A 19686-nucleotide genomic window follows, 5' to 3' on the forward strand; every position below is an offset into this window, starting at 1 on the left:
AGAGTGCTTTAGAATTTGATAATGTTCATATTAGGAAGGACTTATTCTTATCACTTCTAAGTTATTAGAAAATAGTTGCTCATAAACTGAATTTTATTAAATTAGTTAAAAAATTGTTACCTGTACTAATTTAAAACACTTTAAAATGCAGTTTGTCATGACTAATTTCAGTCTATTATTGAGCTATGTAACGCTGTGCTGTTGAGACTTACAAAAAACCCAATGTCCAGTGTGCTATACATTTAATGAAATATAAATAATCAAATAGCTTTATGCAAAGCGACTAACACTTCCCAATTTCTGTGGAAGCCTGGAGCAGCAAAATATTTAATCATATTCCAAGCAAAACAAATCTATTGCTATGGGTTTTTGTAATTGTTTACATTTCTCAGAAGGCACTGAAAGGGGACAAAAATAGTTGTCTTTATTTTTTTTCCCTCATAAATGCTGCAAGCTGAAACTATACCAGTTGTCTTTTTGTACATTGGGAGGGCGTTATGGGAGCTCCTGTGGAAAGAGATATACATCCCTACAATACTGATGTTAAAATGATTGTCTCCATCCTTAAGAAAGCACATCTTGTAGAAAGAAAATACACATAACAAAACCAGCCAATACATTTCTCACCTACTGAATAGAAAAATAATGTGAGCACAAATAAGCTTGTAGAAAGTAGGTGTCAGACACTCACAAGCTAACTAATGAGTTTGGAGGTGGCAAAATTCACCTGGACAATGAAGATTCCATTTAACCCCAGTAAATTCAAGAAAACCCTGATACATTTTCTCTCCAAAACAAGTGGTAATTTCTCAGAGAAGCCATACAGTTACCATCCTTGGAGATACCCAAAACTCACGTGGACGTAAGTCCTCAACAACCTGCTCTAACATTAGCCTTGCTTAACACAGATGTCATCCCAGGGTCCCTTCAAACCTAATTGTTTCAGGATGCAGTGAAGTGATCAAAGGAACGCCACTGTTCCTGCTTCTTCTTTTCTCCCACTTTTGGAGGCACTTCTCTAGGGGACTGATGAGCTTCTGTGGGGCAAAACCAGACTTCACAGCCTGTAAAGACACAGAAGTCTGGAAAGGCAAAGAAGTCACAATGTGCATGACTGAGGAGGGAAAAAAAAAAATAAAGGAAATGGGTGGATTGCTTTCCCCTTAACTTCTTGGTTTTGCAAGATGGATGATCTACCTCACTGGGCCCCATAGCCATCAGCTTCATTTAGGGGGTGGCTTTGCATCCGACCTCAATGGAGATCCTTTAAGAGAGGAGCTACTTTCCTCCTACTTTATCCCCAGTGTGCCTCCTTGTCAACTGAATGCGGCGCTACTAAGCCTGTGATAAGGGATCCTTGTCAAAATAGCTCCATGGTTATCACTGCCTGGTTCTTCTTGGGATATAAGCTGTGCTGCCCTGATACAGAGCAGGATGCGTTTAAGACTCGATGTGGATCAAAGGATTTTTACAGTGTTGTGGGTTAACCCTGGTAGACAGCTAAGCACCACACAGCCAATACTACCCGCAGCAAAATGAAAGTCAGCAGCAAACAGGTAAAGTTTATATTGGGTGAAGCTGTACATATTGCTTTTTACAACAGTAAGAAGACAAAGTCTTTTTCCAGAGATGACTACCCCCTGAGCAAGAGAGGCTGCAAAATGCTAGTAGACTAGCACATCTTAGGAAGGCTAAAGGCAGACCCAAGATTAAGGAAACATGGCATTACAAAAAGGAAAGTGTTGGGAAAGATGACATGATAGTATAAGTACATTGGAGAAACAGCTCACAAAAACACTTGTCTTCATTCATTTACCTATATTCACTAGGTTTACAAAACTTTTTAAGCAAGAAGTAACACATTAAGACTGACGTAGGTTAACGATACACTAAGTATTAGGACTGATACAATTTAACATCCTTCTCCCACCAGAGCAACTAGCTACATTCTTAGGCAATAGCTCTGGTGATGCTTGCTTCCTTTATTAAAGTAATTCTACTACTTAACCATCACAAATCTACCAATTTTTTGTCAGGTGAGTTGATCTGATTGCCAGAGGTCCAGACAATGCCAGAGCCAGGACAAGCAATGGAGTAAGACTGTACAAGCGGAAGTGAGGAAGTACCAAGAATTTGCCCTTTTTGGTATCAGGAGATGGTTAAGCAGCTCAAACATCTTATCCAAACCTATCTTAAGGTGCACAACACAATATTATTTGAGCACATTTCACAGAATCACAGAATGGTAGGGGTTAGAAGGGACCTCTTGAGATCACCTTGTCCAACCCCCCTGCTTGAGCAGGCACACCCAGAGCAGGGGGCACAGGAATGCGTCCAGGCAGGTTTTGAATGTCTCCAGGGAAGGAGACTCCAACCTCCCTGGGCAGCCTGTGCCACTGCTCTGGCACCCTCACAGGAAAGAAGTTTTCTCTCATGTTTAGGTGGCACTTCCTGTGTTCCAACATGTGCCCATTGCCCCTTGGCCTGTCGTTCGGCACTACTGAAGAGGGTCCAGTTCCATCATCCTGACACCCACCCTTTAGAAATGTATAGGTATTGATGAAATCCCCCCTCAGTCTTCTCTTCTCCAGGCTGAACAAACCCCAGTCTCTCAGCCTTTCCTCATAAGGGAGATGCTCCAGCCCCCGATCATCTTCATAGCTTTCCGCTGGATTTGCTCGAGCAGTTCCTTGTCCTTCTTAAACTGGGGGGCCCAGCTGGACACAGTACTCCAAGTGTGGTCTCACTAGGGCAGAATAGAGGGGGAGGACAACCTCCCTCGATCTGCTGGGCACAGCCTTTTTAATGCAGCCCAGGATACCATTGGCCTCCTTGGCCACAGGGGCACAGTGCTGGCTCAGGGTCAGCTTCTTGTCCACCAGCACTCCCAGGTCCTTCTCAACAGAGCCGCTTTCCAGTAGCTCAGCCCCCAGCCTGTACTGGTGCCTGGGGTTGTTCCTCCCCAGGTGCAGGACCTTGCACTTCCTCTTGTTGAATTTTATGAGGTTTCTCAGCCCAGCTCTCCAGCCTGTCCAGATCTCACTGGATGGCAGCGCAGCCTTCTGGTGTGTCAGCCACTCCTCCCAGCTTGGTATCATCAGCAAACTTGCTGAGGGTACACTTCGTCCCATCATCCAGGTTACTGATGAATATATTAAACAAGGCTGGACCCAGCACAGACCCCTTGGGAACACCATTAGTGACAGGCCTCCATCCAGACTCTGCTCTGTTGATCACGACCCTCTGAGTTCTGTTGTTGATCCAGTTCTCTGTCCACCTCACTGTCCACTCATCCAACCCACAGTTCGTTAACTTGCCTATGAGGATGCTATGGGAGACAGTGTTGAATGCCTTACTGAAGTCAAGATAGACAACATCCACTGCTCTCCATTCATTGACCCAGACAGTCACACCATCAGAGAAGGCTGTCAGGTTGGTCAAGTGTGATCTTCCCTTGGTGAATCCATGTTGACTATTTCTGATAACCTTCTTTTCCTCTACATGCCTGGAGATGAACTCCAGGATGAACAGCTCCATCACCTTTCCAGGGACAGAGGTGAGGCTGACTGGCCTATAGTTCCCCAGGTCCTCCTTCTTGCCCTTTTTGAAGTTTGGTTTCCTCCAGTCCTCGGGCACCTCTCCTGTCCTCCATAACCTTTCAAAGGTGATGGAGAGTGTCTCAGCAAGAACATCTGCCAGCTCCCTCAGCACTCGCAGGTGCATTCCATCAGGGCCCATGGATTTGCGAGGATCCAGTTTGCATAGGTGATCTCTGACCCAATCCTTCTCAACCAAGGGGAAGTCTTCCTTTCTGCAGATTTTTTCTCTCTTCTGTGGGGGCTGAGATGCCTGAGGGCCAGCCTTAGCAGTAAAGATCAAAGCAAAGAAGGCATTAAGTAACTCCTCCTTCTCTGCATCCTCCGTCACCGGGGCCCCTTCCAATTTCACAAATTAGGGTTTGTCACTGAAATACTTCGTTGAGCATAAAGTGTTACCATTACCATTTTCCACATGCAGAACTGAAATGCACAGATTTCATGACCTGTACAGCAGAGAAGTGAATCCAAGTGTGCTGGGTCAGGGGCAAATGCCTTTAACCATAGGCTGTTTCCCCCCCAACTTATTTTAACTCTTTAAAACATGAGTACTTACAGATGTATCTGTGTTCTGGCAAACCATGACTGTAAGAACAGGAAAACCAGTAGAAGAAAGCAAACATTAGATGACAACAAAGGATGGTGGGATCCAGAAATGAGATTTCTATAGACTCAGGGAGAGAAAAGTCCTACTCTTGAAAGGACTGCTTGCCAGGGTAAAACTGTGGGTGGACAACAGAAATTGTAATTTTCCCTAGTCCAGGGAGAATTGATAGCAGGGCAATAAAGGCACAAAAAGGAATATCACACATCCAGAACTCGGCCCCTCAAACCCTGCCCTGAATTTTACACAATGGGAAGTAGGAGACAGAGAATTTATTTTGTTTTGTTTTAAACATGTATCCTGGAGCAGTCTAGATTCAAGATTAGTAGAAAAAAATGCTACACTTTATTTCTTTTTCCAACAAGATAAAGGGCTAACAGTTCTGCCTATTCAGAACTTAAGTTCCGGTGCATATAAAAATGAAGTAACACAATGTTTTGTAAGTGCTTCAAGACTCTAAGATTAAAAATACAAAATATAGTTTTTACTTACTCTGATGAAATTCTCAGACATATGCCAATAATTTGGATGTCATCGTTGGTCTGAAGTAAACTTTTTATATCTTATACTAGACCATCTAATAAAGTTAAAAATAAAAAAGAAGAGACAAGATTTTGGGCACAGAAGACCTTCATATTTGGAAACAAAAGGAGCAACACTCAAGCTGAGTAGCAGAAAAAACCAATTACTCTAACTTAGTTATGTTAACTAATTAGACAACGAAAGAGAAACGTGGCTTTGTAACTATGCTACAGAGGTGGGTGATAAGGCCAAGCAATAAATTCAGGCCTTAGAGGAGGCAGGGAGGGAGAGCAAGAGAATGATTGTTCGTGAAGCATTCAGGGACAACTTACATGTGGAGAAAAAGTATATCCCTAAACCCAGAGTCTCTGTTCAGGGTGATTTTTAGTAGCCAGTAGAATAGTGACTTTAAATTCCAAGCTTTGACAGTCATCTTTTAGTTCTTCAATGAAAACTAGGTTTTGGAGGTTCTGGTATTTTTGTATAGAGTTTCTCTTTATGGACAAATTACAGAAAATTCTCTTGAACGATCAGAAAAAAACACCATTCAAATCTTCAACACAGCACTCTAAATATTTGAGAAAAAGTTGCATTCAGTGGCCTGCTTACAACAACAATTTCTCTGTAATTACAAGGGTGGATTCTGTGGCTTTAAGTTGAGACTTATTTCAGGATAGAAGTTATATGGAGCCATGACACTTTAATGAGAGTCTTATGGTTGCTCTAATGATAAAAATGCTAAAAAATGTTTGGACATACTTCATAAATAGGAAAGCAAAACAAAATGTTTGGGATTATTCTCCTGCTCAGCTGAATCCTCTTTTCTCTTTCACACAGAAAGAGAAAAACTTCCTAGCCAGGAGGCTATACAGAAATTATTAAGTAAACAAAAAGTTACTGGCTTGTGAGATCAGAGAAAGGGATCAGTGCTGGGATTTACAACACATATAGGGGCCTGACTCTAAAACTGCAGATGGATGGCGTTATGTGCTTCTACTATGTTTGGAAATTAACTAATTATATGGGTGGTTAAAATTCGTAAAGCATATGAAAATGACCTCTGTGTCTACTCATTAGAAACTTCTGAACACACTGGGGTATAATACTTTAATATTGACACTCTGTATTCATTAAATGTTCCATTTTTCTCTACTGAAAGTAGAAAGTGAGAGATAAAAACAGAAGGAAGAAATGAAGCTCAGCTGTGGGCAAAGACTGTTGATCTGTGCTCAGAACTGACTCCAGAAACAGTGGACATGCACATTAAATGATTCACATAGCCCAAGCACAGCCTCAGCAATCACATGAAGTAAACATTCACTGTGACACTTTAAAACTCCTATCACCTGCAAATGCTAAGAACCTGCCCTCAGAAGTGAAATTCACTCTCATTAGCGGATCTCTCAACTCCCTTCCAATGGCTGCTGGATGACCACACACAGCCATTATAACTGACGAGAAGCACTAAGTCTTATAAACCATAAACAAAACATTTTCAAGCACAGGAAGCTGTTGTCTTCTTGCTAGGCATAATTACTTTTTTCTTGACTCATAAAATAATTAACCCCCCACTTTTAAGTGTTAGCCATTTTGCATTTATTTCCTCAAAAGATTTCAGTGAAATATGCAGCCCCAGATACTTAATTTCCTCAGGTGCTTTATTGACCACTGTTTCGGGGATTTTATTTGGCTAGGAACAGAACAGCATCTTGTTATTTTTAATTGAACAGCAGTGTACATTACTTCATGTTAGAATCAATGACCAAAATTTAATTGAAACATTTCATTCTCTCATTACAGAAATTCTCCCACTAGCAACGGTTATAAAAGTTGCTGCAAAACATAACACATTCCCCACCCCTTAATAACACTAAAACAAAGGCAAAGGTTTCAAACCTACAAAATCTTGGATAATTAAGGTATTATGTTCATTCAATATCTTATTGTGCCAATGGGCTGAGTGACAGTATTGGCATCGAAACCCACTATTCTTGAATCCTGTGCTTTTCAAATACAGTGATTAGAAAGTCAGTTGTACTACCAGAAAAGTCGCCTTGCCTGCAGTAAGAACCTAGTTCATGCCCCAGAAGCTGAATACAATATTAAAGGAAGGGAATTTTAAATTTTGCCTTTATTTACCACTGCCTTTATGCATGTGCTTAGTCTTTAGTTTTTTTAATGACAGTTTTATTGTCATCTTCAACAAGACATGAGTTTGTGCTTTCAGCTACAGTACTTTAAATAATAATTTATTTCCTGAATCAAATGGTGGCTTCTGGATTTATGATGCTATTTATTTTAGTGTTATTTAGAAAAAAAGAAAAAAAAAAAACCCCAAACAAAAAATGTTAGCCACCCTTCCCCCCATCTCTATCTCCCATTGCTCTGCAATGGGACTAAGGTTTCTTTCAAAGCGACCTATGGCAATGGTCTATTAGGATGCAGCCAGGCTTTGTGTATTGATTTTAATTCACAATAACTTAATGCACCTAATAGCTCTTTCTGAACCATTATAGTTATATGATCGGAATATGGATTGAGATTGGAATTGATTGGAGTGTTTTAGAGTATGTCTAAACAGCACCATGCTAGCTTTAATGTAGCTAGCTCAGATACTGGAATTAGCAAAAGTGTAGTACGGGTATATTAACCTGCTGGGAGCTGCATTATACTTCCTCCAGCAGCCATGCAAGAGCTCCTATTCATAATGAATTCACATAACACTTCATGACATTGCACTGTCATGCAGTTCACCCCCTTTTCTGTCTTGCATAGTATGGAAGGATAATTACAATCAGAGTAAGAACCTCTTTCTGCTTAAAAGCCAGATTTCCTGTGTGGTCTATGAAATATATGAATCATTCTGGAATGCAAATATGGCCACAGAGCAGATGGGTAAGGGTCAGTGACAAGATAAGAGCTAAGGAGCCTTGAGAAGTAGCCTTTGACACACAGATGAGTTAGGTTGGTTGGTCCTACCAAGTTTTGCTCTGCACCTATCTTGCTGTCAGACTGTGGCCCCAGCAACATCCCAAAACATTTTAATTCCTTGATATTCACCTCACCTAGTACATAGCACCTGTTACTTCAGAAAAATGGATTGGAAATATTAATTGAAAGCAAAAGGGGCTGGGTTTCCCAGCAGGCTGAGATTAAAGCTTGTAAAGCAAATGATCACAGTAGGCATGTGCAGTCTGAATAACTGCATGGTTTATGACCTACCTGCTTTAATACAAGCTAGGTAGCTCAAAGAGACATAAACCAACCATTAAACGTAACCTGTGCCCAGACAGTAGCAATTTCAGTTTGGCCCTTGTACAGGTGGAGTGGGGGGAAGAGGAATGGAAAGACATCTATCAAGGGATATCAGCTTCTGTTGTTATAATAATAATTTGAATTATTAATATTTTGAGGAAATGTCACCACAGTACAGTACCACTTGAGAAAAAGAATCAAAGTATTTTCCAGAAGAAAGCCAAATATACACGGAAATGTTTGTAGACAGAGAAAAAGGGAATGGGAGGATTAGGGGCAGGAGACTACATCAAGCCTAAATCTCTGGCAAAGTGAGGAATACCTAATCAAGGCACACACTGCCCCAGTGGGTCCTTGTGTGCTAATTACGGTGCTGTTATCAACACTGATTAATGACAAGGAAAGAGCTGAAATGGCTCCTGTCCCTATTTTATGCTTAGTAAAGTAACCCTAAACAGGGCTGGTAACCCTCAAAGAGAAGCAGGGCACATGGCTGGGGGCAGGAGGCATTTTAGGAACCTTATTTTCTTCCACCTCTGTTTATGCGTCACTGTTCTTAGTCCCCAGGAAAGAAATGCATGAATTCCGCTCCTCTCTGCTTTGTTGCTTTAATACTACCAATTTCTTAGCAACGATAAACTTTTTGATAGGGCCTGTTGTAACAGGACAAGGGGTAATGGTTTTAAACTAAAAGAGGGTAGATTTAGACTAGATATAAGGAAGGCCTTTTTTACACTGAGTGCGGTGAAACACTAGCACAGGTTGCCCAGAGAAGGTAGTGGATGCCTCATCTCTAGAAACATTCAAGGTCAGGTTGGATGGGACTCTGAGTAACCTGATCTGGTTGAAGATGGCCCAACTCATGGCAGTGGGGCTGGACTAGATGACCTCCAAAGATCCCTTCCAACCCAAACCATTCTATGATTCTATTCTATATTAAAGGGTCAATATTTTCATTAAGCACACAAGTATATTACATACACTGATGTGCATGTAGCTATGGCATGCTGTTTGCATCCATGGAGGGGAGGAATAGTGTTGAAATATGGCCAATATAATGGCAAAGATGAGGTTACAGAAGTTTGGAAGGGACTAGCATCCCAGCTGACTAGCACAGTGTAGAAAGTTTGGACTTAATTCAGTGTACAGCACTAATATGCATTCTGGATGTTTGTGCCTGTGCAGCAAGCTAGGATGTGTACAGTCAGGGCCAGAAGGCACCAGAGCTTAAGGAGCAACTTTGATATTCTAATAGCTCCTGAAATGCTGAATGGGAGCCCAAGCTAGAAAACCAGTATGTGTTATTTGCTATGTGGGGTAAGCAAGGAAAAGGGGTGAGGAGGGAGAAAGACACATATTAAGTCTTAAATGTTCCTAATGATTATAACTGCCACATAATGCAATTATTACCAACTTTCAGCCTTAAAGTTTCTATCTGCTTGACAGCATAAGCTAAAATCGATGGAACTTCAGGAAAAAGCTGTCTCACTGTCAAGCTAGTATTTCCCAGCACTATCTCTTTGCTTTCTAACAATACCTGGCTCCGCTGAAGTCTAGATGTCTTTCCTTATTTTCAGAAGTTAAAATCTCTATGTGAGGAGCATGAGATAACATAATCAGGCTTAGGACTGTAATAAGAGTGCATGCTTTTTACAATTAAATTGTTTCTAACCAGTACCTTTGTAAGATCAAATCATTTAAGAAGCAATATGAAACACATTATATAGAGTCTGGGGATAACAACATTATTGCATTTCCTGCATATTCTGTATTTAAAAAGACCTACATTATAAATAATTCTGACTAAAGTTTCTGAGCAGAGTTAGGTCAACACAAACTGCTCCTGCAAACCCCTCTCCTTAGTTTGTAATTCTCTAAACATGTTACCATGTTCTTTTATTCCAGTTATACCAACCTATTTTCTTTTATTTACCTAGAAATTTATTCTCTGACTCAGGATAAAACTACCTAGATTAAACAAGACAAACATGAACCTACTTTTCCTGGACAGACCTCTGACAAAGCAGAGTCCACAGCCTTCTTACAACTGAATGCCTAAGTATTCTTAGCATTAGAAAGTGTAATAGGAGCCCTCAGAGCTACACTTACCTTGTGATGGGAAACATTCACTGTAACTATTAATAGTTTGCTTTTCCTTATAATAATTGAGAAAACCTTTGATCAATCAAAGAGCAATTAAGTTCCATTCTGAATTTTAAACAGATGATAATAACAATTTTTTAGGAGAGTAAAAATCGATTCATTGCCAGCTTACATCCCAAGCCATTTATAAAAATTCCGCTTTACATTAGGAATGAGCAAACTATTCTTAAAACTTGTAAGGTTGAATGATTATTTTTTTTAATTAATGTCAAAATTTCAATTTCAATAAATGCTTGTCCAGAATCATGTCCTGAAATCTGAATTCAAGTTTCCAAATTGGAAAATGGAAAATGGAAAACATATTCCAATACCAACTGACTTTTCCGTAGGTGAAAGCCAGTCTCGTCATGCATATCTCATACCAAATGACAGCTTTCATGTCAACAACCAGGGTAACTATGAAGAATAGTAAAGTGAGCCTAATCCTGTCATGCATCATGGCTCCTGGTGATTTCATTCATTTACCAATGAAATGAACACCTCTATCACTCTTGCTATAATTTACCACCATTGCACTGACCATTTTTCTTGATGTGTTTGTGTATAAAAGATCTAGTCTTTGGCACTTTATTTCGAAGATGGGTATAAGAAGAAAAAACAAAGGGAAATCAAGACAAAGGGATTTGTTACTGCCTAGGAAATTACGCATTCTTTACAACTAGCAACAGGATATTCTAAAACTTCAAGCGTATTTGAAATATTTTAACTACAGCACATGTGGCATATACTAAATACATTACTGAGTTATAGTATATAGAGATTTTATGACAGACTCCAGATGGAATAAACTACATCACTTACTGGTTTTCTGCCATTCAAACTCAGGTGCCTAAATGGCCATCAAAGAAGGATTTATCCCTTACAGGTAAAATATGTTTGCTCAACACACAAATACTACAACCGATGGAGATAGTCAAGTAAAGTTTCTTAACCTTACCACCTCCTAAGGCATTTCTGCTGCTGTAGGAAATTCACTACAGTGCACCATATTCCAATATGCCAATAATATTGAGACACAAAGCAACATATAATTTAGTACAGTGCAAGTCTTAATTAAAATTATTTTTAAAAAAGATTGTAGGCAGCGGTGCATAGAAATGGCAGTCTGACTGAATGAAGAGGGATACACAGCAGTGCGCACTATTCAGTTGTGAAAGTGGGAAAAGGGATCAGGAATACATGAGAAAAGTGAGTGCCAAAAAAATGGGAGAAAATGGAAGAGGTGTTACCTGTGGGACTGTTCTGATTGTACACTATTATAAAATATTTATTCATTATTTCCTGGCGTATCCCACACATGGTCTTTGTTGCAGTTGATCTTTATTTTACAGTCCCTCACTGATGTTTTTGTCCTGCTATTTTTTTATCCTTTAGCACTTCTGACTATTTGTTCCTCTGCTTATGCTTAAACATTTTCTTATTTCACCTCTCTTACACCTTTCCTTTTACCTATCACTCCGAAAGCTACTCCAGCTTCTTGGAAAAGACTTTTGTTACATCGCTTAACCAGTGATGGAAATCAAATCCCCAAGACATTCTTAGCTTTTAAACCCAGGACTTAGCTTCATATCTTACTTTTCATCTTTTCTCTGAGTGCTAAGTTCAATAGAAAAAGGGACTGAAGATACAGACCTCCTGCCAACTCATGTCCTTAAAGATATTGTCCGCTGTCAGGTTTGGTTTTTTTCCTTATCTGGGCAACAAATGCTCATGAATTTAATGCCAACTACTGAAAATTAAAGTAGACCCCATATGATAATATTTTCCCTGGTGTAAATAATGCCTTTATTTTTTTCCCCCTATGCTGTCTACCCTTCTGCCAGCCCTCTCACTACAGCATGTCCCACAGTGCCCACCTGGTGCCAAGGGTCACCAAACTGCCTGTGGTCCACCTAGCTCTGTGCAAGTAACCTAGGGATTAATGCTCAAGAAATAGTACATAGGGATGTGTGACAAAGCATAATTCAGTATCACTTGCTATTTATCTTTCCTTCATCCTGCTTGCATTTTCAGAACCGTCCAGATACGAAAATACATGCCTCCTGTTTGGGAGCTGTATTGAATTTTCATGTAAAGTCACAGATATATTTTGCACTGTTAGAAAGTTATACCTTATGCACTTTCAGAAAAGTCTCTGTACTTTTCAATTAAGGTGTTAATTCTTTAAAACAGGGAATTGCAAACTTCTTGCTTTTTCAAACAACAGTGGCTTTTTTAGAAACATGATTTTATGAATACCTGCTGGCCTATTCATTGTCAAACAGGCCAAATCTCTTTCCATTTCTGATGGCTTAACATTCGTATGAATAATTCATTAATTGCCACTGCTACTGAAACGATATTATGAGAATATCTGCTGTATTTTTGCTCCCTTTCAATAAAATTGAGCAGCTGAAAAAGAGGAGGATAAACTGAAATAGTCAAAATGGATATCTAGCTAAATTTGTTCTTGGACAATTGTTCATTCAAGACACTCTGAATTTGTTTGGAGTTATTATGCTGACCTTTGATTGAGCTACATTTCAGAAACTCAGAACACATTTCAGAAATTCACCAGCAAGTTACTTGAACTTTAAAGTAACTTGTCAAACACAAAGTTCAAACTTAGCTGCATGTGGGGAAGGCGTCCAAGACAGCGACATCTGATATTTAAGTAAGACAAAATAAACCTTTTCTAGAAGTGTAGAAAGTATGGTACTAATCCAAGTCAGATTAAAATGTTGAATCACATGTACACAGGCCTGGCTATAGTTCCTCTCAAAATAAAACACAAAGAGCTGTTTCTTATTCCTATTTATGCAGAGGAGAGAATTCCCAGTAACTTCAGAGGAGCCAGGATTCACTGCCAAATGAAACCAGAGATTTCCAATTTGGGGTCGTACTGTGTTGTGTCATATTCACAGAGAGATTTTGTTTTGGATCTGCAGATACGTAGCCCATAATTATTAAATTTATCTAGGGAAAGGAATTAGTAGATGGATGCAGATGATGGGAATTGTTCAGCACTTGCTTTTTGAAGGACTGCTTTGGGGAAATTAGTTGCAATTATTTATCTTTTTCAGACTGTAGAATGTTTCATTTCATAGTAAGTATAATGCAGTGTAACCCAGGTGCTGCAATTTGCTATCCTCTCAAATTCTACTGCAATTTTTAGAATCAGTCCTTTTCAACCTAAAGGCATAACAAAATGAAATTGCAAGAGGAGAAGAGTTGCTATCTAGAAAGACATGAGAGATTTGAAGCGTTAACAGAACAAATTAACAAATTGATGTTAACTTCTCAAATCTCAGTGGAGAAGAAATCTGTTCATATTCAAAGGTATTATTACTTAATTTTAACATAAGCTTTCTTGTTTCCCTGGATCAAGCCCATACTGTTAGAAACTGTCCGAATTCATAACAGTAACCATTCATAGTCAATAATAGATTCTTTACTTTCTGCAGAAATATATTGACTTAATTGAAGAATTCAGAGAAAGATAGAAAAAGAAGTATGATATATATCATCACTAAAATAAAGCTGATGAGTGAAATCCCTCCTGCACTCACATTAAAGGCAGTAATCACACATTTTCATCACAAAGGATAAACATAAATCTCCAGCTTTGTCCTATCCAGCAGATATAAAACCAGATGAACATTGCAATTTCACATATTACTACAGCCTTGATTTACTGGAAAGAGTTTTGTTGATTTGTCCAAACTATAACTTGAAATTTTTATTGTATTTAACAAAATTAATGGGCTTAACAGCAAATTTGCTTCGCTGATAGCTGTGAAATAAATAGGGCTTAATGAAATTCTAGTCAGTGTCTTTGTTAGCCAAGTTTTTATAAGAAATTTTTTTTCTAAATTGAATAACAAAGAGGGAATAAAAGTCTAATTTTAAAATGAGATAAAAAAGGTATTAATACTTTTTAAAAATAGTTTTGCTTCATTTCCAGTGTTATGGCATCCCAGCTAAGACTCCACTCAAATGTTATATCTATTTATTCATTATATTCCAGTAAAAATAACATAATTGCCCCATTGTAATAAATATGTGAATAAAGATAGGAACCAAGCTATAATTAGCAACAAGTAAAGGCCATAAAAATTTATCTTATAGCAATGTTTATATCTGAAGGAATGATATGCTAATGACAGCTATCTTTTAAGTCTCAGATTAAACTAAGAGTTAGAAGCCAGCACAGCTTCATGAATAACCCTTACTTATGCATAGTAAGAGAAACTGCTAGAGGGCAAGCACCCTAAATAATGCTCTGCTACCGACAGGGGTGGCAGCAACCTCTGTGGATATCCAAAGATTAGAAGAGATTAGAAATAATTAGCACATCTGCACTGTCCAACTTCTCTTCAGGCTTTTGGTTAGTAGCTTGATTTTCTGTCAATGCCTGCCTGCCTGCCTGCCTCTCTCTCAGCCATTGGAGTTTGTGGATGAGGGAGAAATGATATTTTATCCTCCTGATTTCTGGCACATCAGGGAAAGTCGGGGGAACTGCCACTGAAAAATATTGGGTTTGGCTCATGAGTTTAAATAAGTATTTGCTTTCTCCCTTTATTCACGCAGTTTACAAAATCCTCACCTCTCCTCTTTGCTGAGTAAAATCAAACGAACCTTGATTTGTAGTGCAGTTCACAGTCAGTTTTGTCTAGATCACACTCACCAGCCATGCAAAGCTCTACAACTTTAAGAGAATTAGGAAGTTTCATGCTATGAAGGCAATATGAGTAATTTGCATCTTCCCCATATATTGTCCATAAAACAAGAGTCATTTAGCAAAATGGTAAATTAGCAGATTTTAACACAGCACAATTCAGACTAATTGCGTTTTTTCACTAGTTGTGCATGGAAGTTATCACCAGTTGCTCTTTAAAACTGTCAACAAAACCAAATGTCTTTTGTGTGCTCACGTGAGGCAGCGCGTGAGGGCTGCAGTGAGGAGACTGAACAGCCATGTGCTGTGTGCTGAACTTTAAATGTCTGCCTTCTGCTTTTATTATTAATATAGAATCCTATCAGCATAACTAATGACTTTTTTGTATTTTTGCAAGTTGCTAAATATTCATGACACAATGACTTGAAAGAAGAATTCTCTCTGGCAAGATAACCAAAATAACTGGGGATGAAATCAGAGGAATAGAGTGGGAAGAGAGGGAAGAAGAATAAATAAGAAAAAAAAGTCCAAGACACTAATTTGAATTTATTTTGCTAGACAACATCCACAGATCATTTTTGTCAACAGAAAATCATACTGAATCAATTAAAATGAGTATCAGGTAAAACACAAAGACCAGCCACTGCCACCATGGTGCTATTTTGCTGAACATGCAAATAAAGTATAAAACCCCCCACCCCACTGCTTTCTCTTCTTCTGTGCACCCATCCTTCTTATTTGGTTGAGTTTTTTTTGTTTTGTTTTGTTTTGTAGCTATTATCACAGGAAGTTCTCTAGTGTACTAAGAGCTGGAACAGATAATATCTTTTAAAATAAAACAAATACTCCTCCATAAAACAATTGCAGGGGTACAAATCTGCCCCGTCTGTGGCACTGACACACTGTGGTGATTTCACTTTCCACCCCTGACTGAGCCTTTTCCTTCATGATGCAATGTCAGCAATGCAAACTGCGGAGACTACTCCTGCCTTGTTCTTTATAAGCAACCAGTCGGGCCCTCAAACACTGAATCGGTAACGAAAAACATGAGTAGGTAGTAGAGAGAGGGAAGTAGCTGAATATAACCTTTACAGTTCTGCAGCCCTGGCTCAACTTTGCGTTTTGGCATTGCTCCAGAGAGGCTATACGTCACATATTAATTTCTTTTTCTTTGTTTCTTTCATTTTTTTCCACTCTAACAGCTCCTGTTCAAGCAGCCAAAGTTTATGACAAGGAATACACTGGCCTCACATCACAAAATACCTTCCTGTTCTGGTAGACCTTTTCTGTTCAGCTTTAAACCAATGGTTTTGCTGCAGCTGCTTGCAAGGTGTGTACATAGGGGAAGATCCTGGCTGAGGAAGAGCTAGGAGGGGACAGTAGATGTTTTACTGAACTAAAGTTACACTAAACTGATCTTGAGTATTTTCTGAGTGTGGCAATTTGTGTCAGACTGCACTCAATTTGGCAAGGTGATTGGAAGAATACTTCTTATGAATCATTCAGAGTTTCAGCTAGGTAACTTTAGGTAACATGGCACTTGAAGTTGCCTTTTATCAGTTCATATAGTCATGTTATCTAATTTACTATGTGCCTGTGGAAGAAACAAGTTTTAATGTGTTTGATTCACTCTCTGAAATGAACTGTAATGATAAATAATTTTATTCTTGGAAATCATTCCATTGCTTTGATATTGACAAGCTGAAATCAGACACTTGAAGACCAACTAAGTTCTTGGTAAACTGGTGTCCTTGATAAAAAGATGAAGCAAGAGGAAGAAAATACATTCCTGATAGCGCAAAAAGGATGAGGATCTGCTTACCAGCACAGTCACCACACGCAGAACTACTCCTCGCATGTTATTCTCCAACTTTCTGTCTGTTAGTGACCCATTCAGACCAATGATGGGATTCCAGCAGCCGAGCTGAAAAAGAAAAGATAGCGTTTCCTTACTGCTCATAAAACTTTGCCAGTCATTCCTCTTAGGAAGCTTTAAGCAGGAACATATGAAATAAACAGAGCACCTTCTGGAATCAATGGGATGGTAAGTCAGGGAAGGGCTTGCGCATAGATTAATCTTTAAGTTGCAAATGAAGCAATTAGGTATATCAGTTTATGCTTTTAAATACCAGTGTGTAATGGATGACAGCATCCAGGGTTTGCGGGGTGTATGTATTGCTTTAGAGGAGCTCAGGGAGGACTTCAATATTAATGAAAAACATTTAAAAAGTAACATGGCTGTAACAACATTTCTACCTTACTTTCGGTAATACACTAATTGGAGAAATAATAGCTACCATAATTTTAGCATGCTGTCTACTCCAGCCCATCTTTCCTAGTGGAACTCTGATGAAAGGAACTACACTGGTTTTAATTAAAGCTAACACTACTCATTGATAATGAAACCGCAGCAATTTTTAGCCACGTTAAAAATCACGTTTACAGGAGATTAAGGAAAAGACCATTGGATAAGAACATCACAGTATTGAGAAAGGACTGCAGTAGGCAATACAGAAAAAGGAATTCAGCTACGAGATGCTTTGCATTGGTGCTATCGTATTTCTTGGGCTTCTATGGACAGAAGCTTTTTCTCAAGGATGGCTCCAGGACTAACTACCTTTCAATCTGAATTTAGCAGACACTGACCTGTAATTTAGCTTCTTTGAAAATATAACTTGCCTATTCTTACATGATAGTAGATGCTTATCTTGGGAATAGAGAAACAGACCAACCATTTATCCCTTAGTACGACATACAAACATTACCGGTTTCATTTTTGGAATTCATTACCACATTCCTCTGGCCTGTACAATTACCAGTGTTAAAAACTCGACAGAAGGACAATGACTGACTTCAGAGAACTTTGGAGCAGACTCTCAATTACTACATCTAAACCAAGTGCCTAAACCTGTTATACAGTCAATATATAGAGAAAGAGGTAGGCACCTGCAGGTACCAGTTTTTGCTCTGAATTGCCCTCTCCATGGACTGTGCATGAAACCCATGGAGGGACGGCCATCTTCTGACTCAGGTAGCTAACTTAAGCCTCTAAACCCAGGTGAATTTCATGTCCCTGTTTAAAGGCACAAAAGGTCTTGCTCTGACAAAACCAAGATTAACATCAGTATGTTACTCCTGGGCCCAGTGGCCTCTACTAAGAGTAGTTTCTCAGAGAATTCAGCCCTATAATCTCTGAGAAATATCAGTTTTAGAACATCTGAAATATTACTGTACTTCAACACACAGTCACAGAAATGGCAAGGTGCCTGGACCAGCTGGAGGGGTCTGTGAAAGAAGTGGAATACCTTTGCTGACCATCATTGAACACAATGTTACAGAAAACATTATCTTCAGTTCTTCATGGGAAAAGCCTTTGTATATGTGTTTCACAGATCTTTCAAAATGAGACACAAAACAAGGAATAAATTCCAAGTACACACATTTAACAGTTTAGGAAGTGGACCATGTGAAGTATTTGTTTTCTTCATTACACCCTCTAGGCTATTTTAGAGCAACTTAAAAATTATTTAATTCCAATATATTCATATCAATTCTTTGAAGATGCCTACTTAAGAAATGGGGTTCAAAAAGTGAAAAGCCCAAACCTTTCTGTGACGATATAGAGATGTTTCCCAATAGAAGATAGCCTTAAAACAATGTCGTCATGTCTCTCTGCCATTTTCAGGAGCGCTCAGAGATGTCCTAATTTTTCCTATTTTGAAGTTAAGTTTATACTACTGTCAGGGAATGAGCAAGGCTAATGCTGAGCATACCTTTTCCCTCAACTAAAAACTAAATCAAGGATCTACTGGATTCAGAACTCCAGCAGAAATCACTGAAAGTAGCAGTAGGATACAAAGAGGAACTAAAGTATGAGGCATTGTAGTCATCTCCTGCAGTTACTCAGCTTTCCAATAGCTATTTCTAAATAAATGCACAAACTGTTACTGCTTGGTTTCCTCACTTCACGTTGCCTTCTGATCACAGAGACCAAGAACAGATTATAGCAGCCATCTCTGCTTCTTCCACACCTCCGCAGCATGTCTAGCTCTTCACAGCAGTACAGATGCACTGCTGACATTTCCAGGTCCTCATCGCTCCTCTGGCAAAGCCCTCTAACACTTTGAGCCGAATAACATAGTTGCTGAAATGTGTTACTTGTAATAATGTAGTTACATGCAGTGAATGCATTTGAATTGTGTGCACCATACACTGTGTGTGATAAACCACTGCCATCCTATAAAGCAAAGCTTTTGCTATTCTACATTTTTTGTATTAAAAATATTGAAAACAACACTAAATGCAGAATAAAAGTACATTAAATAAATTCAGTGATTGTCAGTCACATAAAAACTAACTAGAACTTAGATCCAATTAGCGTATCCAAATGTGTTAGAAGTATAATTACTGCAGAAACTGTATGGCTTTTGCCAGATTTAAAACCCTAAGAAGTTACTGAAGAGCATTTGTATCCTTTTGAGGTTAAAGTCCACTTTTAATTATGTACATTAATGTGTACATATTTATATAATTTACTTTTTAGCTCAGCCCATTCTACCTTTTTAAGGAAAAAAAAACCCCAACATAACTGATTAGCATAGCACTAATTTTCCTTTAAAAATTTATTTTCAATTTTTGTGAATTTAATTTCCAATTCAATGGTTCCTATATGTGGCACAGTCATGGCAAAGACAAATGTGCGGTGCCTTGCCAATAAAGTTGAAATTGATTTTGAGTGGGAGCTGCTTGCTGTTACTAGGTAAAAACAAATCAACATTTATCGATGACAATTTGAGTTTGTCATTGCAGCAAGGAGCAAATGTAACTATTGCTGAAACAGTGAGGTGGGGGTAGTATGAAGATAACTTCACACCTACCTCTCTCTTAAC

General features: G+C 38.8%; 1 protein-coding gene across 1 annotated transcript in view; it reads right to left on the reverse strand.

The window, feature by feature from the left end:
• The window catches only part of GRID2 (glutamate ionotropic receptor delta type subunit 2), a 738061-nt gene that overhangs the window by 142415 nt on the left and 575960 nt on the right, over positions 1–19686 (reverse strand). The window contains exon 9 of the mRNA XM_075090836.1: positions 16620–16721. Within this exon, the coding sequence (XP_074946937.1) occupies positions 16620–16721 (102 nt within the window). The remainder of the gene's footprint in view (positions 1–16619; positions 16722–19686) is intronic.

This window comes from Phalacrocorax aristotelis, chromosome 4 (genome assembly GCF_949628215.1).
Source record: "Phalacrocorax aristotelis chromosome 4, bGulAri2.1, whole genome shotgun sequence".
Taxonomy (NCBI): domain Eukaryota; kingdom Metazoa; phylum Chordata; class Aves; order Suliformes; family Phalacrocoracidae; genus Phalacrocorax; species Phalacrocorax aristotelis.